Below are 26,774 nucleotides of genomic sequence, written 5' to 3'. Positions count from 1 at the left end.
ATGACAAGAGCAGTTTTAGAACAGTTTTATATTTCTATGCAATAAGGTGCTTTCACTCTGGAAAGAGATAGCTGTTGCTTTTTCTTGTTCAGGCTTGTGATAGCAGATATTAACTGCATAAAATCAGGTCACTGGTTCTGTTTAAAACTTCTTTCTATGGTGACAAGAAGCAAGTGTATGCACATCTGCATGTTACCCATATCACCACATCATAAGGAGACAACACTTTCCGATTCCAGTGATACGTTTGGGTGTATGAGCAGGAGATACAAAGTAAACAAAACCCAGCTGATGTGCAGTTGAGGTTTCACATATAAACATTGGACTGTTTCCTGAGCTTCAGATTTGGTGGCCTGCTGTGCTCGAAGCTGTGCACACAGCTGACGTTCCAAACAATCTTTTATGGTTATTTAAAAGTTACCTCAGCAACAGACAATTCATAGTTATGCACGACAGAAGAAAGGGCTCACAAGTGGCAGAGTGGTAAAGTTGCTGAACACTAGTAATTCAACCTTTGTTTGATTTCAGGCGAACAGGCTGGCAACATGAATGTTTTCATGGTTTTCTCCATGTATAACATGTATAAGAGCCTATTTCAAGTCCTCCATGAAAGCATCTCTCTTCTTAGGCACTTGAGTGTTTTGCCATAATCAAACACTAATATAATGTAATGCCAACTTATAATGCTAAGATTTAAAAATAAATGTTCCCCTCCTCCCAATAACTTAGAAAAGTATTCTCATTTACCATATAGTTTATAATTTGTCTTGATCAAACTTTACAGCATAGGATTTACCTTGCTAGTAGAATAAATCATTAGTATGTTTAATATTATGTACAAGGCTTCTAAATTAAAGGTTATGTGCAAACATTTAAAAGAAATACTACATCTTCTAAACTCGAATTTTAAATGATATTAACAGTCTTGTTTTTGAGAATCAATCCAAATAATATTATATTAAAAGTTATAAAAGCTGCTTTACTGATTGACATGCTAATTTAACAAATAATATTTAAGATGCTTATGTCTAATCAGAAATTGAAGGAAATTAGCTTTTAAAAGTTATCTTTATTTAGAAATAGTCATTTATAAAATTGCAGATGTAATTTCCAGCTGTATTCCAAAAAAGATATTGAAATGTTTTATTTATTTTTATCAAAAACTAGTATTTACATAAGTTTGGTTCATATTATTCCACCTTTTACACTGAGCATCCTTTAGCCACCATCTCTCTACATCAGCTAGCAGAGATAGTTGTGGTAAAGTATGCAGTTTATCACATAGTCTGCACATCCAGGGATCCAGATAAGCTCGAAATTGCGCTTTTCGGTCCAAAATTTCACTGTAAATCATTCTATTGTTAGCAATGTTTTTCAAAGCATTAGCTAACAATCGAGGTTGTGGGTAGTCGTTTGCATCAATGAATGTGCCTTTTGGAGCCACTGTTGAATAATTTGCTCCTCCAAATACAATGGGGATTATGTTGTAATTAAATATATTATAGAATTTCTCCGTAACATAGTCTTTGCAGATAGCATTCTCAAATGATAAATAAAATTTGTAGCGATTTAATATTGCATGATAACAAATTGCTGATTGTGAGGGATAACATTTATGATCACCACATTTACCATATGTATCTATGTCTATGAATTTCTTCAGTTCATTTACGTACTCTTCTCGCCTGCTGTCAGTTGAACAGTCACTTACAAACCATACAATATTTTTTGATTTTTGTTCAAATTCTTCTAAATTCACTTGTTTCTGCTGATTTTTATTTAAAGGCATAATTATACCATATTTTACTATGACATCTGAATTGCTTCTGTAACTCATAGTCCAGTTAAATATATTTTTCAGTTTGTGTATTTCAGATAGCATATGTTTCTTAACCTGCCATGGTGGTTCCATATTGTACAGAATCCATATTTGATTAGGTGTCCTGTGCAATGGTAAATCAGTAACATTTGTGTCAATTAAATGGAACAGAACAGCATCAGCTTTTTGCAGATTCTTCCTGTTTTGTGTAGCAACACAATTAGGATTAGGGCAGTTGTGTTTAACAAAGGTTTTATTCCCTGGTTGCAAGAAGTAATAGTTTATAGTTTTACGAATAGAATTCCATGGTGTCCATAATAGAATAATTTTTCGTTTTGTGGATCTCGCAGAATTTTGCAAGCCAATAGGAAAACCTATTTCACGAGATTCAAATATATGATGAAAAGGTAACTTTTTTCCTTTTAAATTTGTTGGCATAGGAATATGAGTACCTAAACTTCTAGCTGTTTGACTTTTTAGTGTACCAGTATTCATGTTCGTTTTGCTAAAGGTGGCATCATAATTCATAATGTAGCAAACATGGTTTCTCCTCAATAGGAAATAAAGTGCACTTCCAAGTAAAAGAAAGTATATGATTCTTTTTATTCTTCTTTGCAACATCACATAAATTTTTATGATTTTAGAACACTGTCCTGTTGAGAAAAAAGAAAATAATGTAGAATTATAAATAAAAGATTTAATAATTATAATTTTACTCTATAAAAGACTTTGTCAGTTATGTGGCAAAACTGCTTTGTATGAAACACGTCTTTTTTTCAGAATTGCATTGTATTATAGCAATTTAAAATTTTATATAATTTTGATTGTGCAATTAATTGCACATTATTTCAGTTTTTTTAAAAAAAAATAAAAATATACATTTTATAAGCGTTTGTTTAGTTCACTCATGATGTTTGTTATTGATTTTTATGTTCTTGATAAGTTATTGAGTTGAAATTTTGTATGTACACTATTTGTGAATGACAATGCAATATGGTAAAGTGGTATTTTTGAAAATTTGTTTGAATTTTTTTTTTTAGTTTAAATGTTTTTTTGCATATATCTTTGTTTAAATAAGCTAAAATCTCAGAAATTTATTGTTTGCAAAATATCTTTGATATGAAATTCGCATCATTTCTCATATTCGAACACCGCTCGATTTTTTTCCGACTGTTTGACATTCATGATTTTAAAATTTCAACATCTAAAAATATATCATTTACAAAATTTTGAACTTTTCTAAAATTATAGTAATATCCCTGTTTTAAAAGAGGAATGATAAAAAATATTAATGGGCGATTTTCAACATTTAAAAAAATGCCTTAATTTGACAGAATTTTTTCTTCCTTTGGCATTGCTTGAAAACATGGTTTTGAAGTTACGATATTACTTCGTTATAATAAAATTTTCCACATTATTTTTTAATTTTTTCCATTTTCCAGTTTATGTACAAATTTCTTAGCATTTTATGATTGATTTCAGATTGATTCATTCAGAGCTGATTTCCTTAATTTAATGAGATATGCAATTATTATATATTGTTTTACATGTCTTTACATTTCTAACATTCAAAAATGTATCCATTATAAAGTGTTGAAATTTTCAAAGATTATGAAAGAACGCCTCCCAAAAGTGCAAAAATTGTTGATCTAAAGAATCTGATAGATAATAGTTATGTTTGTAAAACTGATCTTGAATTAATGAAAAATATAGCACACATAACTGTTTAATTTTGCATAAAAATAAAATGTTGTGAACAGAATTTTATTGTTTGTACATTGGATAGAGTGGGTAAAAAAATCTTTTAAATGAAACTTACAGGAGATTCTAGAGTAATTTGACTTTTTTCCAAAAGCTCTGGTTGTTTTTGATCTGATCGAAAATAATTGTTGGAAATAAAAGCATGGTTAATCTTTGTTGAGAAATGATTTTTCAGTTTAATAGTTTAATTGATAAAATGCCAATTTTTTATGGAATAATTTTATTTAAAATTTATAATATAATTAATGAACTAAAAGAAAAAAAAACTTATAATTTTTTAATAGAAACAATAGAGTTTAAATAATTCTCTTTACAAAATTCATCTACAATTTTATATCATGAATAATAGAAGTGTGGGTGCATGAATAACAAAACCTAATAATCGAATTGCATAGTCAAAATTGTATAAGCAATTAACTTTATACATTTATCTAGGAAGACTCCTGCTTTTATTATTCTTGATATAAAATTATAGATGAATTTTGTTATGAATATTATTTAATTTTTTGCTCCCATTAAAATATATAAATTATTTTTCTACTTTTTTAATAATTGAATTATTTTATGAGTTTTAAATAAAAGCTTATTTGATAAAAATTTAAAAAATAGTCTTAGTTAACTGGAAATTTATAATATTTATATGCTTGCGTATCAGCTTATTATTGTAATATGTCCATATTTTATACACTGCTACACAAAGGAATACCACAGAAAAATGCATCATGTTTGACAAGAACTGACGCACAAATAGTGAAGTGCTTTCTGAAAAAATTATAATTTCATATAGTTTCACGTAGTCAGTCCATGACTCAATATACTCAGATTTAAGTAAGTAGCATGGCAGTCAAGTTGAGTGATGCAATGCAGAATTAACCATTAAGCAATATAAGCATGTGCTTAGGGCATCAAGGAAAGTGAGCACCACAAAAAGAGGCCCTTAGGTATTCAAGAAAGGAGGCACCCAAAATTTTCCCGTTGCTGGTTTTATTATGAATGACAGCATGTGTGGAGGCCATCAAAATCTTTTAAGTGCTTAAGGCCCCTGAAGATCTAAATCCGGGCCTAGAACAATGCATTTATTTACTCAGTATGGTACTAAACTAGAGAATACTGTAATACTGGTCTAAGTAGTACAGATCATGTGCAGAGTCTATGAAATCCACTGAAAGTTGTTCCATATTTGCTGAAGTTCATATTTATTTCGAATGCATAAATTCTATAACCAATAATATCCTACAGATATACTTTGTATTGGAGAGAGATTTGGAGACTGTATTAGCTAAGGAAACACAGAAATGCTTTGCAAAGCATGCAAAGAATGTTATCTGAGTGGTCATGCGTTTTCATGCTGAAAAATAGCATTTCATGTATGCCGAAGATTAAGCAGCAGTATGATCATTGTTGGTATCCTTGTCCAACAGTGTGATCACTATTACTACCCTTGCCCTAGACCTAGTAATATTTTTTATAAATTTAAGTGTTTCAACACGTTTATCATCAGATCTAGTACTTTCTTCCTTCTGAAACAGCAATCCATCTATGTTTGGTTCTTAATTAAGTGTCGAAAGAATACATCTTAACAAGACGTTTAGTAATTTTGAATTTTGGAATATGCAAATCAGATTGTTTTTATATTATAAGACCACTTGAACAAATGATTCCTAATTTAAAATTATCAGTAAGGGTTAAGTTGTATTTTCATTATTCGTCGGTAATAAATGAAAGAATATTTTTCGCAGAGAACCTGAATAAGAATAAAAAAATAGCATCTACAGACTCCCTCGAAGAATGATCTCTTTTTATTAAGGACAAATTTTAATCCTTTTTTTCATCGCGTATTTTCCTCGCTATCACGTCAAGTTCAGAATATTTTAAAAATTTTCTTATAATTTTCCCTTCCTCATTGCGTTCAGGGAACGAGCTTTCCTAAATTTTAAAATGTATTCATCCACGGGGTGATGGTTTTCATCTTACCAAGAAAGACAAACCCTTGCAACTACCTGCGAATGTCATGTCGAACATTTCCCTTCAAACTGTGGAAATTTATCGCAGCCTAGAAGAACCGAACCATCACAGCGAAACAAACACGAGCTGACATTCAGTGTATGATTTCGCTGAGTAGCTGCGCGCTCCCCTTCTCTAATTATTTACAGGTGATTTGAGACCTAAGAAGTATCAGTACCAACAATAAAAACGGCCGAGATTGAATTTACTGGACAGTAGAAATGAAGAAATCTTAGTAGGTATTGTAATGTGTTCAAAAACTCGTACTAAAAAATAAGTAACAAACCCTAAAAGAAAGATATGAATGTAAAAAGAGAAATTAAAATATTCAATTTACGTATGAGGTAGAAGTTACATCGCCGAATGCAGATAGGAACCAAAATTAGCATAAAACGCAATCCTTCTGTCACAATACATCTCTTTAAAAGGGGATATGCCGGACCTATGCATTAGTTCGCAAGCAGCGATAGTTCCGTGTAATCGGAGACAAAGTGAAAACATGAATCAAAAACATATTTGCACGATGAAATGCGTTGGAGGGCTGTCGGAATGGTGCAAGACAATCCGCTGTTGCGACAGAGCTAAATGTGCATCGTAGGGTCATCAGTAGGCTGTTGAATCAGTAGTTGAATTGTTACCTAATGGATCAAAACCCATATAGAAGACGTGGATCTGGACGTCGGAGGATTACCACAACGGCAGACGATCGCTTTCCTGTTGCTATGTGCAAAATGTCGTCGATCACTAACAGCACCGCAGCTGGCATTGCGCTTGATTTAACACCCAGATCAATTCTCGAACAACAATGATATGCAAACATTGTCGAAAGAGACCATTATAGAGGAGGAGGCTTGCTTATACGGGCTGGATAGCAACGAACTGCCCACACCGAGCTCTACTTGATTCCATCACAGCCGTCCAATATCGCGACGAAATTCTGCACCGTCTTGTGCTCCTTTTTATTGCTGCAGTGAGTACCTATGCGATATTTATGGATAATGACACCTGCACGCATAGAGCTCGAGTGGTGTGGAGTTATCATTACATACCTGCGGTGGCCTGCAAGATCATCGGACCTGAATTCCATACAGCATGTCTGGGACGGTGAATAGCAGGTCATAGTGTGCCGCCAAGCACCTTTCACCAGCTCCGACATGCATTACTACAGGCATGAACGCTATTGCCACAAGCGATTAACGACACTGTTGCAAGCTTCCTTCGCAGCTGTCAAGCATGCATGTCAGCTAGAGGGTATCATAACCCTTGTTAGCGTGATGCTTCCATTGTACATTTTTCCAACCATTTTGGTCTTTCACGATGTTAATGGTCGTAATACATTTTTTTTTTCTTTCTCTTTGCTATATTGTTTGCTGTGCTGTCTAGTAATACCATACCTACTGTTAGAACTCAGCCTCAGTTGTTATTTTTCTTTACATAGTTTATCACTGTAAGAGTGGCAACCATCTGATTTTTGTTGTAGTTTCTTGCAGTTCTATGGATTTTGAAAATAAATATGACGCTGTAGAATTTTATATGTAAAGTTATTTTATTTTAAGTTTATTAGGAGAAAGAAGAACGGTTCTTGCAAATCTCGAACAATTTTGGTGACGACGGAAGTGATCGGTAAAACAAGTCCAGGTAATTTTGTTGGTTTTATCGAATTTAATTCTATTTGATTTTATTGAATTTATTTTTATTGAAATGGAATCGTTAATTGAGAAACGAAAACCTGTCAGAGCGTCTTTTACGAGAACAATTAATGCAATTTTGCAAGAATTAGAAAAGGAAATTCCTGATGCAAAATCTGTAAAAACGAAATTTGTTACTTTAGAACGTTTATCTGTTGAACTTAATGCATTTGATACTCAAATATTAAATTCGGAATTTTCTTCAAATGATCAGTTTGAAAGTGAATGGGCGAAAATTGAAGAATACAAAGAAAAATTAGATTTAATACGAGTAGAAACGGAATTATTCTTCAATCGCCAAACGACACGATCCATAGGCAGTGTTCCGCCGAATTCGAACAAACGGAAACTTAAATTTCCTAAAATTGAGTTAAAACAATTCGGTGGCGAAATTAAAGATTGGTTACCGTTTTGGGGGCAATTTCGGCGAATACATGAAGATAAAGAAATTCAAAACGAGGATAAGATGCATTATCTCGCTCAAGCGACGTACACGGTATGAGACCACGGGATATTGTAAACAGCTTCTCTGCAACTGCCAAAAATTATGAAAAAGTTATAGAAAGCTTAAAAAATAGGTTTGGCAGGGAAGAATTGTTGGTAGAATTCTATATTCGGGAATTATTAGGTTTGATTATTAAAAATGTCACTGATCAAAAGGGAAAATACAGTATATCAGAATTGTTTGACAAGTTAGAGTCGTATTTGCGTTCGTTGGAGTCAATAGGAATGACAAGCGATAAATACGCTGCAATGCTGTTTCCGCTCGTGGAATCTTGCATTCCCGAGGAAATTTTACGAGTTTGGATTAGAAATTATGCATCAATAATTATAGCAGAAAATTCTCACTCTGAGAAATTGAAACAATTATTATTGTTTTTAAAGAATGAAGTGGAAGGAGAGCAGAGAATTTCTTTGGCAAAAGCTGGATTTAAATTAATTGATTCGGGTGCCAAGAGAGAAAGTTAGAAAAGATAAGTACCAGAGTGAACATTTCGTGCCTACAGCAAATGATTTATTCTCAGGCCAAAATAAAGCAACGAATTATAGTGAGAAGAATTCTTGCATAATTTGTGAAAAATTTCATGAAAGTCGAGATTGCTATGTTGCTCAGAAGATGCCTCTGAGTCAAAAGAATGATGAAATTAAGAAAAAGAAGGGGTGCTTCTTCTGCCTCAAAATTGGGCACAGGGCCAAGCAATGCAATACAAATGTACGATGTTTGATATGCTCTAAAAGACATTGGGGTGTCATGTGTCCGGATTTGCCCACCAATCAAAAGAGCAATGATGTTGAAAAGAATAAAGAAGAGGAAACACAAAATGTATCACTTGCGAGCACTAATTTCCTAGATGACGTGTTTCTTCAAACACTATTAATTAATATAGACGCAAACAAAAAGCAGAAGACAGTAAGGGCACTTATCGATACAAGATCGCAACGTTCATACATATTAAAGAAGACTGCTGTAGACATAGGGTGCCACGCAATTGGATCTGAATCTTTAATCCATGCACTTTTTGGAGGAGTAACAACAAAGAGAGAAGTTCACAAACGCTATGAAGTGAACGTTAGAAGCCTAAGAAGTGATTTTTCTAGACGACTAATCTTGTTGGAACAGTCGAAGATTAGTGGACCAATAGTCAGTTTACAGCCTGGACCATGGATAGAAGAACTAAGACAGAAGAATATCCATGCATCTGATGTAGGAAGAAAGGATTTGAAAATAGAAGTTTTTATTGGAGCTGACGTCGCAGGTGTTCTGTTAACCGGAAGAATTCAGAAATTAGAAAATGGGCTGACTGCTGTGGAATCAGTACTTGGATGGACAATCATGGGAAAGATAAAAGATAACGTTTCAGAAAGAAACTCCTTGTCCATGTTTTCAACCATAACGTCGATGTTGACTCACAGCAGTGACATGGAAAACTTGTGGAAGCTAGAAGCACTGGGAATTACAGATGCCAAAGAAAGTAAAACTGACTCAGAGTTAGAAGAAGCAGTGTGGGATCACTTTCACAAGACTCTGAAGAGGGTGGATGATGGCTGTGAAGTCAGTTTACCTTGGATCAACGATAAAAAAGCTTTACCAAGTAACAGAGAAGTTGCTGAAAAGCGATTGATCTCCACGACAAAGAAGCTCATGTTGAAAGATAAATTTGAAACATACAATGTAGTGTTCAAAGAATGGCTCGAATCTGGAGTAATAGAAGAAGTAACAGAAGAAGAGGAACGAGTTAACAATCATTATCTTCCCAAGAGACAGGTCTTCAAAGATAACTGTACAACAGCAGTAAGGCCTGTATTTGACGCTTCGTGCAAGCAAAAACATTTCCTGTCACTTAATGACTGTTTAGCTAAAGGTCAAAATTTAATTGAATTAATACCTAGATTGCTTCTTGAATTTAGGCAAGGAAAAATAGGGATTGTATCAGATATTAAAAGAGCTTTTCTTCGAATATCTGTTCAAAGATCTGATCGTGATTTCATAAGATTCCTATGGTGGAAAAACTCGGAACAAAAGGAAATAAGAAAATTTCGCCATTGCAGAGTAGTCTTCGGACTAAAATGCAGTCCTTTTCTTTTAGGAGCAGTGATCAACTCTCATTTAGACCAATGTGAACCTTCTTTGAAGGAAGTGGCTACAAAATTGAAAAATTCCTTCTATGTTGACAACTGTGTCACTTCAGTGAATTCGAATGAAGAAGCAAAATACTTTATTGCAAAATCAACTCAGTTAATGCCCTTATCACTTGCGAGCACTAATTTCATAGATGCTAACTTTGCTAACTTTAAGTGCTAACTTTGACTTAAGAGGGTGGGAGCAAACAGAACTGAACAGTGGAAAATCTACAATGAGCGAACCATTGAAAGTACTTGGTCTTCTGTGGGATAAATATGAAGATTCTTTGTTTTATGACATCCCTAATATCAACTTGATTGATCTCACAGTGACAAGACGAAACGTTCTATCGATTGTACAGAGAGTTTTTGACCCAATAGGTTTCACATGCCCTTTTACACTCCCTCCAAAGTTATACTTTGCAAAAGAGCTGGGAAACTAAATTGAGCTGGGATGCAGAGCTACCTGAAGATATTAAAAGAAAATTCTTGATGTGGGTCAAAGAATTGCTCTTGCTATCCTCTGTGAAGATTCCCAGACTACTTTCATTGACAGAAGGACAATCTTTTAGTTTGCATACGTTTGCCGATGCTTCACAGGGATCTTATGCAAGTGCAGTATATTTGAGAAGTCAAAATAAAGAAATCAAAGTGACCCTTGTGCAAGCCAAAGCACGAGTGGCTCCCTTGAAAAAAATAAGTGTACCCCGACTTGAATTTCTTGCTTGTCTTATTGGGGTGCGATTAGCATCATTTGTCAAGAAGAACCTTAAGGCCGAAATTTCGAAGGAATATTACTGGACCGATTCGTCAACAGCACTGTTCTGGATAAAGAACGTAGAAGTTTGGAGCACTTTTGTGAATAACAGAGTTCCAGAAATTAGAATTCTATCGGATCGTGAAAATTGACATCATGTACCAGGTGCGGAAAACCCAGCCGATATGCCATCAAGAGGATGCTCTGTGAAGAAACTCATTGAATCAAGATGGTGGAAGGGCCCACCTTGGTTGGCACTGCCGGAAGAAGAATGGCCTCGTTCTATCCCAATCGATAATAAAGAAGAGGTTGATACTGAAAAACGTAAAGCAGTTATAGTTTCGTTAAGCAATGTTAGCGATATGTCTTCACAATTCTTTGGCTATTTTTCAAAGTATAAGAAAATACTTAGAATGATTGGGTGGCTACACAGATTCATAGGAAATACCCGAAAGAGGAAAGAAGAAAGAGAATCAGGAGAGTTAAACGTTTATGAATTGATAAGGGCTGAGAAATCTATCGTGAAGATTATTCAACATGATTCTTTTTCATCTGATGATATTAAGAAGCTGAAGTCAATAAGTGTGTTCAAAGATGACGAAGGCATTTTACGTGTCAGGTCTAGGTTGACTGAAAGGAAAGACCATGAAAATTTTATTTATCCGATGTTACTTCCGAAGAATCATAAGATTGTGGAGAAATTGATAATTGATAAACATCTCTCTATGTCTCATGCAGGAACTCAAGTACTGATGTCAACACTTAGAGAGACGTTTTGGATCCTGAAAAGTAGAGCTACGATTCGAAAAGCTTTATATGCATGTGTCAGGTGCAGGAGACATGGAGGCAAACGACTACAGACTGTGCCTGCTTCTCTATCAGAAAACAGAGTTAGAGAGGCTCGTGTTTTTGAGATTGTCGGCGTTGATTTAGCTGGCCCATTAATTTTGAAGGATAAAAGAAAAGCTTGGATTTTACTTTTCACATGTGCTGTTTTCAGGGCGGCCCATTTGGAACTGATTTTGTCCATTTCAACTCAAGGATTTTTACTTGGTCTTAGAAGATTTATTGCTCGTAGAGGGAGACCATCGATAATTTATAGCGATAAGGGAAGCAATTTTGTCGGATCCAATAATCTCTTGAGATCGATTAATTGGAATACCATTGAGATAGAAGCCGCCACAAACAACATCGACCGGAAGTTCAGTCCACCCGCAGCACCATGGTGGGGTGGCTTTTGGGAACGACTTGTTCAAATGATTAAGAAGCTTTTGCGTCGAGTCCTAGGCCAGTCATGTCTGAATTATGAAGAATTGATGAGTGTGCTGTGCGACTGCGAAGCAACTGTGAATGCCAGACCACTTACTTATGTGTCAGAGGACTCTGATGATCTCATCCCTTTGACACCGTCCTTGTTTTTAGGTGAAATTCCAGTCTTTGGAGTTCCTGACTTGGATCATCTTGATAAAGTTGATTTCAACAAGAGACTGAGACATTTACAGAATTTACGAGAGCTCTTGAGAAAGAGATTTAGAAATCAATATCTCGACCTGCTAGTGCAACGTCCATCTACAGTGCCGATTTCTCAACAGATAAAAATCGGTGATATAGTTCTTATCGAATGTGATGACAAACGCAAGGTGTTGTGGCCTCTAGCAAAAGTAATTGAACTATATCCCGGAAAGGACGGCAACATTCGAGTAGTTCGTGTCAAAACCATGTCTGGAGAATTAGTTAGACCAATCCAGAGAATATTCCCTCTCGAAATACCTTCATCTTTGGAGTCAGATGAGGCAAATGAAACTGAGACGCAGGGTGAAGACAGTTTAATCTCAAAATTACCAAAGAATAATTCAGCTGCAGATTTATCAAAGGACATTAAGACTGTCGTGACTAGAAGTGGACGACAAATTAAAATTCCATCTAGATTTCTAACTTGAACACTACTTGAGTTATTTTAGAGTAGAAATTTAAGAACTTAATTTTTTCTTTTGTTTATTAATTAGGCTTAATATTTGTATGGACAGTATTTTTTTATTATATTTTGTTTTGATTGATTAAGTATATGTCATCAATCAAAAGGTGGGAGTATTGTTAGAACCCAGCCTCAGTTATTTTTCTTTACATAGTTTATCACTGTAAGAGTGGCAACTATCTGATTTTTGTTGTAGTTTCTTGCAGTTCTATGGATTTTGAAAATAAATATGACGCTGTAGAATTTTATATGTAAAGTTATTTTGTTTTAAATTTATTAGGAGGAAGAAGAACGGTTAGTTCCTGCAAATCTGGAACACCTACTTTCTTGGATCAATTTCAGGGATATCCATTAAATAATTTTAGTTTTATTCCGTGTTTTGCATTTGTTGCTTATGTTTTGAGCAGGAGTATATTACTATATATTCTGATTAGAATGTAGGTTTAACGAAATGCTTTTAACGAAATAAGATTGTGATAATTACCCGGAGTTTATCCATGACTGCTTTTCAATGCTAAATTCTTACTGTTACCACGTCATTCAGAAATTAGGTTATTCTCATAATTTTCACCTCTCGATTCTTGGACGATAAAATTTGTTAAAGAAAAAGAGGGAAAATACGTCAGGAAGCACGGTGTTCATAAATGACAGATTTTACTATTGCTTAACAATTAATTAGTTTAACAAAATTGCTTTTATTAGAGACAGCAATGTGGTGAATCTTGATTTTTTTTTCATATACGTCGGATATGTGTTAATTTTACAGTTTTATGTTGAATTTTAAGACATAAAACAGTAACATTTTCAAATGTTCTAAAGAGAGTGAAACAAAAGAGGATATGAATTTCGTACTTTTGACTCAGATCTAGTTCCTTTTTTTCCGCTTAAGTTAGTATGAAATATTTTTACTGGTTACTTTAAAAATTTTTCCTGGTAGCAATCTGCAGCACCTCATTAACATATTGCTGTACTGTCAGTGCGTTTTGATATAGTTGATAGTATACGAGTCAAATTCCACGCTGATAAAATATAAACTTTCGTCTTTAGAGATTTGTTTGGTGACCCTTGCAGATACAGAATCGACTTTTGTTGCTAAGTAGCGTACTAAATTATTTATCACGTAAGGCAACTAAGTGTGGCGTCATTGCAAGCATGTGGGATTGGTGTTCAGTGTTAAGGAACAATCTTTGCAAAGGACACCTAGCCTGGACACCAAAGGTCATCTTCAACCAATCTGCGAGAAATAGGCAATATCTCGTAGACTGTCTGAAGATGATTTGCTGGCAAGTCTTCATATACCCTGCAGAGAGTTACAAACTGAAGAAGACTATGTAGATGCATATCATGAGGCTCATGCATGGATTTAAGCATTGTAATACGTGTGTTTGCGCCCACAGTCATATGCCGCTTCACATATCGTTCTTCAAATTACACCCTCTAAATCAGAGGTTCTCAAAGGGATCGATATAGATCCATTGGGGCTTGATGAAATTTTAAAAGCGGGCAGATATGATTAAAGGGGTCGATAGCAGAATATGCAAGGGTAATCGATCAACATAATGGTGATCCCATTTATTACAAAAGCGAAAAAATATTTTAAAACTAATAATTATTTTTTTGTCATGTAAAAAGGAAAGAATCATAACATAAATGTAAGGGGCAAAAATTATTTAATGTATTTTAAGAATCAATAATGCTTTTTAAAAATATATTTATGTTTTTTTGAAAAAAAAAAAGAAAAAAAAAAAAAAAAAAAACATAAAACTCAGAAATAAAAGAAAACACAATTAAAAAAAATACGAAGAATGCAAAGTCCACATGATATCTTAATGTAGTTATGACCTCTGGGCAAACCAGTTTGTTTCAGCCTCTAATACGAAAACCTTTCACAGAAAAGAAGTGTAAATGGATTAGCATGGCGTCCTTATGACCATAGGGCCTCCCAAGCTGCTTTTACGGGCCTTGAGCGCCCAACGGGCCTTGAGGCATATGCCCAACGGGCCCATGAGTTAAGATGGTCCTGGAACCAGCCGCTTGCAAAATTAAAAATGATTTTAATATTTACTTCCAAGACATTGAAAATTTGAGTGTGCGAGCATGGCTTATAGAATCGCTGAAATGCACTATATTTGATCTTGATGTTATTAATTATTAAACTTTTTGAAAAAAATTAATATAAATTTTACTTAATTTTATTTTGAAATTTTTGTCCTTTATAGTTTTCTATGAACTTCATTTAACTTATTTCCTACATTTTTTATTCATAATACACAAGGTAACCAAAAAAGTTCTTGCCGTTTCTGATATTACATTCGAAGAGTGAACCCCAGCATAAAAATTGTCGCCAAACCTAAAGATGACGTGGTTAGGATAGGACCAAGAGTATGAAAGCGCGTTGCATCGGTACTTCAAACATAACTCACACAGCGACTGACTGAAATGGACGCGTTGGAAAAAGACGCTCGTTCGGAATTGTTTGCTGTATGATTTTAAAGTGGGCCTGTCAGCAGCAGAATCAAGTCGCTAAATTTTCCAGGCTTTTGGGGACGATGCCGTTAGCGAACGAACCGCTAGGCAATGGTTCCAAAAGTTCAAGTCAGAGGATTAGTGATGCACCACGCAGCGGTCGGCCACGAGCGCTGGACGATGAGGCCCTGAGAGCAGCCATAGGGAGTGACAGCAGTCAAACATGTGCTGAGCTTACTGCACATTTCCAGGTATCTGATCAAACGTTCAGACTCCATTTGCACTGCATAAGAAATACATACAAGCTGAGCAAATGGGTACTCCACTCACTCTCTGAGGCAAACAAGCAAAGGCGTGTCGCTGCCTGTTTATCATTGCTTACTCGGCACCGCAATGCATCCACATTTGATCTAGTACTCACCAGCGATGAAAAGTGGGTCCAGTATGACCCACTCAAGCGTTCCAGACATTGGTTGTCAGCACGGGACCCTGTGACTCACACTGTGAGACCTTTTCTCCATCCACGCAAGAACATGCTCTGTATCTGGTAGACTAGTCACCAAGTGGTACGCTACAAGCTTGCCAGTGGGCCAAACCATTACGGCAAGCCTGTACTCGCAGCAGTTGAAATGTGTGCATCAGGCACTGATACATAAAGAACCAGCATTGGTCAATTGTAAGGGTGTACTCCTTCTCCATGACAATGCGGGGCCGCATGTGGCTCGGGAGGCCGGACTGGGCTGGGAGACACTACCCCATCCACCATACTCCCCAGACCTCGCGCCAGCAGACTACTACCTTTTCCATTCCCTTGACAGCCGTATTAGAGGAAAATCCTTCAATAACCGGACAGACCTGGAAAAGGCCCTCACGGACTTCTTTGCATCCAAGAGATTTGCCGGAATGGCATCGCACAGCTAGCCACTCGTTGGCAAAAGGCATTGGATGCCGATAGTGATTACTTTGAGGATTAGCGGTGATTATTATTTGTTTTATGACTGTTTCTTTCTGACTGTTCAAAACGGCAAAAACGATTTTGGTTACCTTGTATTAATTTGCTGTAATTTTAAACGTTTAACGTTTCTAATTTGTAACGTGTTATCTAATTTTATACAAATACTTTTTTCCCCATACCATTTAGAATTTTCAACATATTCTGAATTTTAAGCTTTCATATTGTACTCGACGAAAGTAATTGTTCACATATACGGCCCACCAGCGGCCGAGTGGTAAAGTCGGTGAACACTGGTAGTTCGGTCCGAGGTTCGAATCCCGCGAACGGGCTGGCTGCATGGGTGTTTTCGTAGTTTTCCCCATGTGTAACGTATATACGAGCCAGTTTCCCTTAGAAAGTCCTCTACGAAGGCATCTCTTCCCTTAGGCAGATATCCCTAGTGTGCTTTGCCATAATTAAATACACCAACACCAGTTCACATATACGTTGTTTATTTGTTATATTAATTAACTTTATATACAATATTTTAACTTCTTTCACACTTTTTTTTAAACTTTACATTTTCAACATATTCTGAATTTTAACTTATTTCTTACATTTTCAAATCATATCCATAATCATTATTTATTACATCATTTACAGATAAAACGTAATTTTTAACTTTGTGGATATTTTTTATCCTTTCTAGTTTTCTATAGGCTCTTTAATTTCAATGTATTTGTTATATATTCGATTTTTACAAAGACATTTATTTTTCAAAATCTGAGCTTTTTTATTTAATGCAGTATTCTGATTTCTTCCACGTGTTTAACGAATAACGATGTCTTCGATATCTTCTTTACACTGCCCAATATTTTTCTAAGCAATTTAAGTATGTAACTGTTAATTACTTTTCTTACATTAATATTTTTTTCTCCCTTAGTTTGTATTTCCTAGTTCTAGATTAACTACTTATAGTACTACTTCCATTTTTCATAGTTTTAACCATTCATAATTCTAATATTTTATTTTTTTTTAGACTTTAAACATTCTGAATTGTTATAATCTGCTGCTTATTCAGACGTTTCTTTATGATTTTTAAATTATTATATTCTCTGATCATAATCGATCATCTAAACGATTTAATTTAACACACTATTACGCATAAATTTCCTTACAGAACTTAAAAGATACAATTTAATATCATTTATATCTGAATGCGAGTGTATAGCTGAATGAAATTCTCATTACATTTTTAAGGTCTTCGGAGTTTTCTAACATCATGTTTAGTTTTAAATCTCGATTACTTTTGAGCGTATTCATAATTTTAATTCGTAATTCTACAACCATATATCCTATTTCATTCACTAATGCCAAAATATTTCTTACAATTTCTGATATTTAATATACAACACATTTCAATATTATAGGTTAATTTGCACCCCCTTGTACTGTTATTTTTTATATTTTAGATAATTATGGTAATTCTTCGTGCGCTAATTTACTACTCTATGGTTTACTTGTGTGGATAATTTTTAAGAAAACTAGCGATTATTAACATTATGTGTAAACGCTTTGTGACAATTTCTATTCACGACAGGTATTTCTTCTTGATTTATTTCTACTTCTTGACTTGATTTTTTCTACTTCTTGACACTGTAGAAAACTTTTATTTTACAGATTCTGCTTTTAAAGAAAATGCATAATAAAAAATCGCTATACATCTGCCGTTTTTGCAAAGGAACATTAATTTACTTCTGGAAATGTAAATATTATAAGCCGCTTCTATAATTTTCTTACCGTAATATCAGTTTTCGATAGTTTATTACTTTCAGTAATTCTTTTGTTAGCCAAAGCACTTTTCGTATGAATGAAAGATTGTAAAAAACGTAATACAGTTATGAGTATTACCAATACACATAACTTTACCACATACAAACATTACCTATTGAACCGAAGAAAGACAGAGTAAAGCATATTTTACTCTAATCTACATTATATTTAAAAAATACTTTAACTTTCATACATCCCAAGTACAGAAATTTCTTCTTAAAATCCTCAACATGCCAGCTATATCGCTTAAGAATTTTAACGACAGAGAACATTCTTTCAGTAAAATATTCTGAGCAAATTATATTCCTATTGTAGGGTTACTCTTTGTCACGCTTTGCTATTCTCTCCTTACGTACAGATGTCACGCAAAAACATCGTTAAATTGCATTCGATAGCGGTCAAAATAGATACTTTCGTTGAAATATGCTGCCTGAAACTTTTCCCGATTACAATACTTCCTTTTTACTTCGTACAAGGAAGTAAAAATACATGTCTAAACCTCTAAAATAACCATCTTATAGAAACCGTGCAGATTCTTCCGAAAGATGAGAACATTAATAATTGAAAAAAATTCATTTTTATAAATGTTACATATAGACTTTTTTTTTCTTTTTTTGTCTTTAATAGTGTATAGATTAGGTATCGAAAAAGTAATTCTATGCAGAGATTGTAACGTCTCGTGTTCTTTGGTAATATAATCTGTGCGAGAAGTCTTAAGACTACGTAAATTATCACTATGCCTTATGAAGTACCGCACAAGCAATTAAAATGTGTAAAGGACCTTTTATTTAACTGAAATAAAGGTTAACAGCAGGCACATTTAGAAAAGTAGCCAGGATTTATGGCTTAAAATGAAAGAGAATGAGTTTGACTGGACTAAGTAAAAATAAGTCAGTCTAACGGCTACATAAGTAGAGTAACGCGCAAGTTGGCTCTGACGTAAAGGTTGCGTGGCAAGCCTAATGGCGAGAACAACGCGGGGCCGCAGAATACAGCTGTCAAGAGAATCAAATTAGTAACATGGCTTTCAGCAGGCAGAATACACTCTGATTCTATCCTCTAAAACCCTTCCTTTAAATACTATATCCTTTCTACCTCATTTGCGAACTACAAATTTACATTCTGGGCGGAAAAGGGAAATGAGGAGGATAGGAAGGTGTGAGTTAACGTAAAATAACTGGTTAAAAACTAAACGAAGCTCTTACAAGATTATTGTAAAACATACTGATAAATATATTGCTACGCATTTTGTACTTATATAGCTAATTTCAGTAGAATTATAATTAAAATTGTTGTATTTTCCAGTGCAATGCAGCGCGAGACAACTTTTAAGAGAAAGCTATGCGGGAAAAGTAAAAATACAAGAGCACGTGCATGTATCTCTTTAATTTGTATTGAAACTGAATAAAATTAATTGACAACTGTGTTAGCTGTAACCATAATTCCACACTCGTTTTGCTTTCCAGAAATCTCGAGAAGCAGAAATTACTAGAAAGATCTCACGCGACCGGTTGAAATCTATAAAAGGTCGGCGAGAGAGTTGTTTTAGTTTCAACGAACCAGTTCCTGTAGTACGACAGGCCAAGTACCTTGGGAATTATAATTAATAATCATCTCACTTGGACCCGTCATATTAAACACGTTCGATCTCAATCTCTAAGAGTTATGAAGTACTTACTTCCTGTCATAGTAAATACTCCAAACTAGACCTAAATAAGAAAAGGCTTATCTACCTACCTATAATCCGTCTGATTATGACTTACGCCTCACCTGCCTGGCCAGCCGCTACATAATTTGATACAAGTTGTTCTTTTGGTGCTGTTGATCTGTTACAGTTGTTCAAAGAAAATTTCTTCGCATAGTAACTAACGCACACTGCTTCGTAAGAAACAAGACCCTTCATGACGACCTGAAAATAGAACCGACTGAAACCTATCTGCTCAAGGCAAACGAAAAATTCATCACTGACTGAGATTTTACGGAATTGAGATTTTACGAAAATTTTCAATCTCTTCCACTATGAAGTCTTGGTAGATGATCGTCACCTTAGACCATTTGTGGCTTTTTTCATTAACGAAAACAAGAATTTTCCCACTTAATGTTATAAATTGATTATTTTCCATCTCTTAGTAAACATAAAGTCTGAATCATTTTCAAACAGGACTTGTAACTTTCTTACTGAAACTGAAAACTCACAGCCAGTAGGATGGCTCCACACTTCCACGTGATAAAGTAGTCACACCCTCTCCTTAACTTCAATCATATCCAGGGAACTTTCAGCCCCGTAGAGCACACTAAAACAAGACAACCGGCAGAAAGCTTTCTCTAGAAAGCTAGGCTCGATATATAGAGGAAACGGGAGCTGTTTTAGTTAGTTAGTTGCTTAATTATTGTTATTGCGATTATTTAGTTCCGCGTGAACTGAGATATCGGAATTGGCTTTCTTTTTAAAATGTTGTGTGGTGCGTTCTAATTAACGTTTTTAGAGGGTTGAAGTGTAACTGATTCTTACTGAGTGATATTGAGAACACTTGTACGAATATCTCTGAGGAAAATTCCAAGTTATGATATATTTCTTTTCATAAGAATAAATTTTATTAACCTATTATCGGGCTTGTGCATTCAATCTATTACGAACCCGTACTCGTATGCCCGCAACGACTTTTTGATGTGAGGAGTGGGGTTGAGCAGAGATGAAAGCTCTTAAATAATAAATGAAAACGAGCCAAGAGTAATGCAGCCGGTAAAGAATCCGTTAAAGATAAGATGGAAGAATCCGTTAAAGCAGATATGAAAGCAGGTCAACAGGAAACAAGAAGAAATTACCTGCATAATAGAAATCAAATTTCAGGCTATGGAAAGCAAAATAGACGATGTTGAAAATAAAGCTGGACGCATTGAAGAAAGAGTTTCTTCTGTGAAAAAATAAGTCGAAGGAAAATCGGCCATCCAATAATAAATCGAACAACAAATTGAAGAAAGAGTTTTTGCCGTCCAAGAACAAATTAAGAAACGAATTGGAGACAGACTTTCTGCGGCAGTCGCCAAAGAAGTTGACACACTGAAGAAATTCATAGCGACGGCAGGCAGCAATACTGATGGTTTCAAAATTAAACCTATGCTTGCTCGTCTTTCTCTGAAGCTAACCACGTATGAATGAAAGACCTCCTGGCGTGTATGAGACAGAATTTTCTATAGTGGCGGAAGCGAATGGATGGGATTCCCAAGCTAAGGCCTGTCATCTCGCCGCTTCTCTGAGAGCAGACGCAGCGGATATCCTACAGACTCTTCCCGAAAGCCAACGGCTAGACTTCAAAGCTCTATCCAGCGCGTTGGAGCTGTACTTTGGAGAGAAATGTTTGAAAGACTATCGCAGGCTTCAATTAAAATCCCGTCAACAGAAGCCCACAGAAACACTCCGCTCACCGCGCATGTTGAAAGGCTGTCTCCCCTCGCCTTTTCGGAGTGTCTGAGAGAAACAAGGGAAATCCTATCCCTGAAGTACTTCATCGGTGTCATTCAGAATCCGAAAATGCAGAAGGCTCTACGAATGGCGGATGTCAAGCACTTAAAAAGTGCTCTGGTGTCTCCATGAAATTCGAGGCAGCCCAGCAAGCAACTAGTTGAGACCGACACCAAATCAGAGATGTGCAATTCCAAGAGCCAGTGGATCAAATGGCTGCTCGCATAGATGATTTATTCAGACAAGTCAATGCTTTTATACGGAATAGGCGTGAGAACAAACTGACTTTGAAGTGTTGGAAACGTGGTACTGAAGGCCACATGCGACGGAACTGCGGAACACCCCAGGGCACAGAAAATAAAACAGATGATTTAACAATAGAAATCAGTTCCTTGAGACACAATAGAAGCGACAAGAAACAAACCCTAAAGTGATGGAATATTCGGAGGAATTGCAGACCATCCAAGGGCACGTAAAATAAGACCATTTCCATGCAATGACGTAGGAAACAAATTATTGGTCATCTCGCGGAGCTGATTTTGACTGAAATTGAAAAACCCCATTTTAAAGCGCTCAAGATTTTTGCAGTGAGTGGCAGCAGTAATGGACTATTCATCACTGGGCGTATAAATAGAGCCCCTTGCAATCTGATCATTGACACAGGAGCTAATGTTACTACCATTCGGAAAGATTTAGCTCCACAATTTAAACTCATTTGGGCGCCATTCTGTGTTACCCTTCAGACTGTGTGTAGTGATAAAACCATAACTGGTGGGAAGTTAAACGTAAACATCGCATTTGGAAGTGTCGTCTACCATCACACGGCATATGTCGCAGAGATTACAGATCCATACATACTCGGATTGGACGTTTTGAGGAAATACTGTTTCTCCTTAGACTTCAAAAACAACAAACTGTTCTCAGAATCAGAGGACGTAACTATCCATCATCAGAAGGGAACCTCACGTGGAAACGCTGTCTGGAAGACCTTGCCCAGAAAGCTGCCGATATTGTTCTGGGGTCGAAGCGGAATATGAACTTCTTAATCCCGTCGCACGACAAATTACAACATCAACATCGGTTGATCGAGACCCATGGAGTGACAAAGAATTCAGAAAAGACCAGCTGGAAGACGGCGACATTAAACCCATAATTGATTTAACGGAGTCCTCAAACAGAAAACTTACCTGGCAGACCAGTTCGATCTATAGTCCAATGACAAAACAATAGTGGGCTCTCTGGAACTCACTTCATATTCGACGTAGAGACACTAGGTATTTTGGAAGCAGGCAAGAAGAAAAATTAGCAAAGCCTTCGAAGGGAATCGAACCACGCACCTCTCAATTACGCGCTGAGCGTGCAGACCACTGTACCACGATGGCTCGCTAAGAAGGCGGGAGAAATACCTTTTATACTTCCACTTTTAAAGGGAGACTGTGGCTTTTAGGAACCCAATCGCCAAATCTTGGGTGAGGAGAATCATCATCCAACACCCTTTTAGTTCGGCACTGTATAGACATTAGGTATTCTGGAAGCAGGCAAGATGAAAAATTAGCAATGCCTTCGCCAAGAATCGAACCGCGGACCTCTCAATTACGCGCTGAGCGTGCAGACCACTACACCACGAAGGCTCGCTAAGAAGGCGGGAGAAATATTTTATACCGAAATGGCGTCTTGCACCAGAAACTCGAATCAGATGATGGCAAGACTTTCCGATGGCAACTGATACTTCCAAGATCTCGGATCGCAGGCGTCCTAAAAGAATTACATAGCAGCCCTACAGGAGGCTAATTCGGAATGATGGAGATCTTGCAGAGAGTTCGAGAGTGTGCTTCTATTGGAGTAATGCAAAGGATGACCGTGCAAAAGTGATGCCGATCTTGCAATGCCTGTGCGAGTTGAAAAGGACCGAAGAAAAGCAGCCTAGGCAAGCTGCAAAGTTACAACGTAGGAGTGCCTTTTGAACGTATCGCCTTTGACATCTTGCTAATTCTGCCACGAATTGTTGATGGCAACAAATGAATCCCCGTTATCATTGAGTATTTCATCAAGTGGCCTGAAGCGTATCTTATTCCTGATGAAGAGGCTGTCACAGTAGCAGATGTAATGATGCAGCACTGGATTTCCAGATTCGGAGTGCCTCATCAGTTACATTCCGATCAAGGAAGAAATTTTGCATCAGCTGTAATTAAAGAACTGTGCAAGCTACTAGGCATTAACAAAATTCAAACGACATCCTTACATCCCTAGTCAGACGGCATGGTGGAGAGGTTTCACCGAACCGTCCTTGATAACCTATTCTCATTAGTGGTTTTTTGTAATTTACTCATTAACACAAACAGCTCTATTGATGTTATCTGTTGTCTCATTTCATATCCTGCATTTACTTTATTTCCATACTTTTTTTTGGGAGGGGGTATACGTTTGGAACGATTTTCACTTAAATACGTTGTTCCAGATGACATTTAAATGTTTTTAATGGCTGTGTGAGAAACTTTTAGGTATTCTGAATAAATCTGCAATCAGAACGTTTAAGAGCTGCTGTTGCGTAAATTTAGATTTTAGCGTCGAATCTGTTTTTTTTTTTGGGGGGGGGGATATGTCAATAAATTGTTCCCTTTCCTTCACCGGCCAACCTCTTGATTTATCGTAGTACTCGAACGGATCTTTACCCAGCCATACTTAATTTTGGTTTCTGAACAATATTCTCTTTAGTTTTCTTCAATTGAAAAAGGTGCTTTCTTGTCTAATTTTTAACACTGCTACCTAAATTCAATTCATTTTCAAGTAGAAAATTGTTTAGTTTTGTAAAGCATTGCCCGTCATTTTCTTTGACATATGATGACCTCATATTGTTTTATAAATAATCCATAACTAAATTTATCTTTATTTGTAATATTTATAAATGATCCGTAACTAAATTTACCTTTGTGTTAATAATCACTAGTCAGCTAGCGTGAGTGCTTTATAATTTTCTTTTCGAATTTTTCTTTTGATTCGCGGAATTCTGAGGTTTATCTCGCAGAACAAAGGGGTAAAGCAGAACACAATTTGTAGAACACCATTCTGATGTAATAAAACTGCTAGAGGATTTTAATTACATATTTTTTGAATAAAATTAGAAAAAGTACTAACCTTCTGCTTGGCTATATTTTAACGAAGATTTTATCGACTTCGATGGCAACAGGTGCAGGTCTTTTATCATCAGGACATAGGAAATTCTCCAACGAAGAAAGCTGCATTTATTTATTTATTACGAATTATAAGACTATCAAGGAAAGGAAGGGCATTGTCAGATTCAATTTCAAAAGCGAACAGAATGGCTGGATCAATCGAATTTATAACCAATAAAATCTGGGATAAATCTTTTTCATTAGCAATCAAATGTGCGAAATTATTGTCTACACAGCGATTTTGGAGACAAAGATATATTTACTAAATCAATTTGACCTCAAAATAGTGCATGTAAATGTTAGCAAGGACGGACCTAGGGCTGTAGGTAATCCTTCAATTGGCGATAATATTTATTTTGGAAAAACGAGTGGGTTTGACTCAAAGAGACCTGAGTAAGAGAAATTAACTCTTGAATTTCAGTATACGAGAAATGGAATTTGCGAAGCCTAGTTTCAAGGCATTTTAGTGCTTCTTCGACTGGAACGTTAAATAAACAGTGATTTAACATCAAAAGAAACCATAATTGTGGGCAGGGGAGAAATATTCTGAAGTTTATCGACGACTTGAAAATAATTTTTTACAATGACTTTAAAACTTCGCATATTGCTGGAAAGTAAAGAACAAAATCTAGGAAATAAATATTTGGCCAAAGTATACGATGCAGTCGTTAAGTTAGAAACTACAGGCCGAAAAGGAATTCCAATTTTATGGACTTTAGGGCAAGCATAAAACCTAGCACAGTTAGGAACAGATGGTATGAGGGATTTTTCTAAACTGAACTGAGAGTATATGAGAAGACTTAACAACTGTTTTAACTTTCGTAGTGTCAGAAGTTGAGGAATCCTTAAGTATTGAACGGTATGGGCCTTCATTTATAAGTTTAGTCATTCCATCGATATATATGCGTTTGTTCGTAACAACGATCGGTTACCCATATGTTATACAGTTTTCTTATATACCGTATTTGCCGGCGTACAAGACGCACTTTTTTCTTTGAATAGGTCTAAACACGAGGTGCAGCTTATACGTCGATACTCAATTTTTGATTGTATTCATTTCTTTCTTTTCTCGATTAATATCGATTCATCATTAATTAACGAAAACGAGAAAAGGATTAATGAAGGAGAAGTGGAACAGATGGATGCAGTCTTCAAATTTTGAGGTTACGCCATCAAGAAGAAGGAAGAAGCATTTCGCAAGTTTATGAATGGGTCAAAGCTTCATGGGATGCTGTGAAAACAGAGACAGTGGTTAAATCATTTTAAGAAATGTACAGTACAGAGGTACAGAATATAGTACAGAGGTACACTGAATAGTACGGAGGACAATTTGTTGCATGAGGATTCAGATGCTGATTTAGAAGAGGCTTCAAGTAACTCTTCATTTAGCTCTAGAGATGAGTGTCAGGGTTTTAACGAAGAACATTAAAGGGTGTTCTATTCCCAGACAGATTGAGTATTTTCAGAAAGTATTACTTTGCATTCGTATTTATATTTAAAATACTGAAAATTCATTATAAAGATCAATAATAAAGTTTTAAAAAAGGTGTATAAAAAGGGGGTGCGTCTTATACCCCGACAAATACGGTATATATTAAATTTCCTTTTAACAGGAATAGTAAAACGGTTAACTCAAAGTTACAGTTAATCCGCAAGCAATTAAAAATAACACACACACACACACTTTTTCCTCCCCTTCAAGTAGGTTTAATCTGCAGAGCAAGTAAGTTCATTTGAATATGTAAATTAAATGAGCAGTCATAACAAGAAATAAATTATTTTCTTTACACTATTCTCGTATTCGTTAGGAGTGAACAGAAGAAAACCAGAAGATTAATGGATGTACACTTAATTTATTTTTACGATTTAGGCACTTATTTTTAAAGGGATGACTTATCAATGCTTATACATTTCATATTATGCACAATTAAATTACGAAATATAGTGGATAAAAATTATTCCTAAATATTGTGATAATGTCTGTTTATTGAAATGGCTTACGATAGTAATTTTTCTATAGTTGCGAAACAACAAACTTCTTTCTTCAGACAAAGCCCATCTTAATCTGGTAAAACGCAACAAATTAGGATATTTATGTATATTAGAATATTTAAAGAATGGTTCTTTATCATCTATAAACTCGAAAGTGATGTTAATTCTAAAGAAACGAACACTTACCTTAAAAGTCATCAGCTGCCAACAGTGTTCCTGATCAAAATGAAATAGCAATGCAATACATTCTTTGGACCGTGAAATCCGCAGGATGTTGTACATCGTTG

General features: G+C 35.6%; 2 protein-coding genes across 2 annotated transcripts; one reads left to right on the top strand and one right to left on the bottom strand.

Annotated features, from left to right (window-relative positions):
* Window positions 1–10: 10 nt before the first annotated feature.
* On the bottom strand, window positions 11–26,774 carry LOC118185129 (lewis-type alpha-(1,3)-fucosyltransferase-like). Its single transcript, XM_085817092.1, has 2 exons — window positions 26,674–26,774; window positions 11–2,472 (listed from the first exon to the last, which is right to left on the bottom strand). Exon 2 carries the CDS (start codon window positions 2,438–2,440, stop codon window positions 1,157–1,159), a length of 1,284 nt encoding a protein of 427 aa, XP_085673218.1. The 5' UTR covers window positions 2,441–2,472; window positions 26,674–26,774; the 3' UTR covers window positions 11–1,156.
* Window positions 15,176–15,643, top strand: LOC118185132 (histone-lysine N-methyltransferase SETMAR-like). Its single transcript, XM_035354931.1, has one exon. It carries the CDS (start codon window positions 15,176–15,178, stop codon window positions 15,641–15,643), a length of 468 nt encoding a protein of 155 aa, XP_035210822.1.

The sequence above is a fragment of the Stegodyphus dumicola genome, chromosome 5 (assembly GCF_044657685.1).
Source record: "Stegodyphus dumicola isolate Sdum_Otavi_A_Nest chromosome 5, ASM4465768v1".
Lineage (NCBI taxonomy): Eukaryota > Metazoa > Arthropoda > Arachnida > Araneae > Eresidae > Stegodyphus > Stegodyphus dumicola.
The sequence above is the reverse complement of the archived record's forward strand: the minus strand, read 5'-3'. Positions and strand labels throughout refer to the sequence as shown.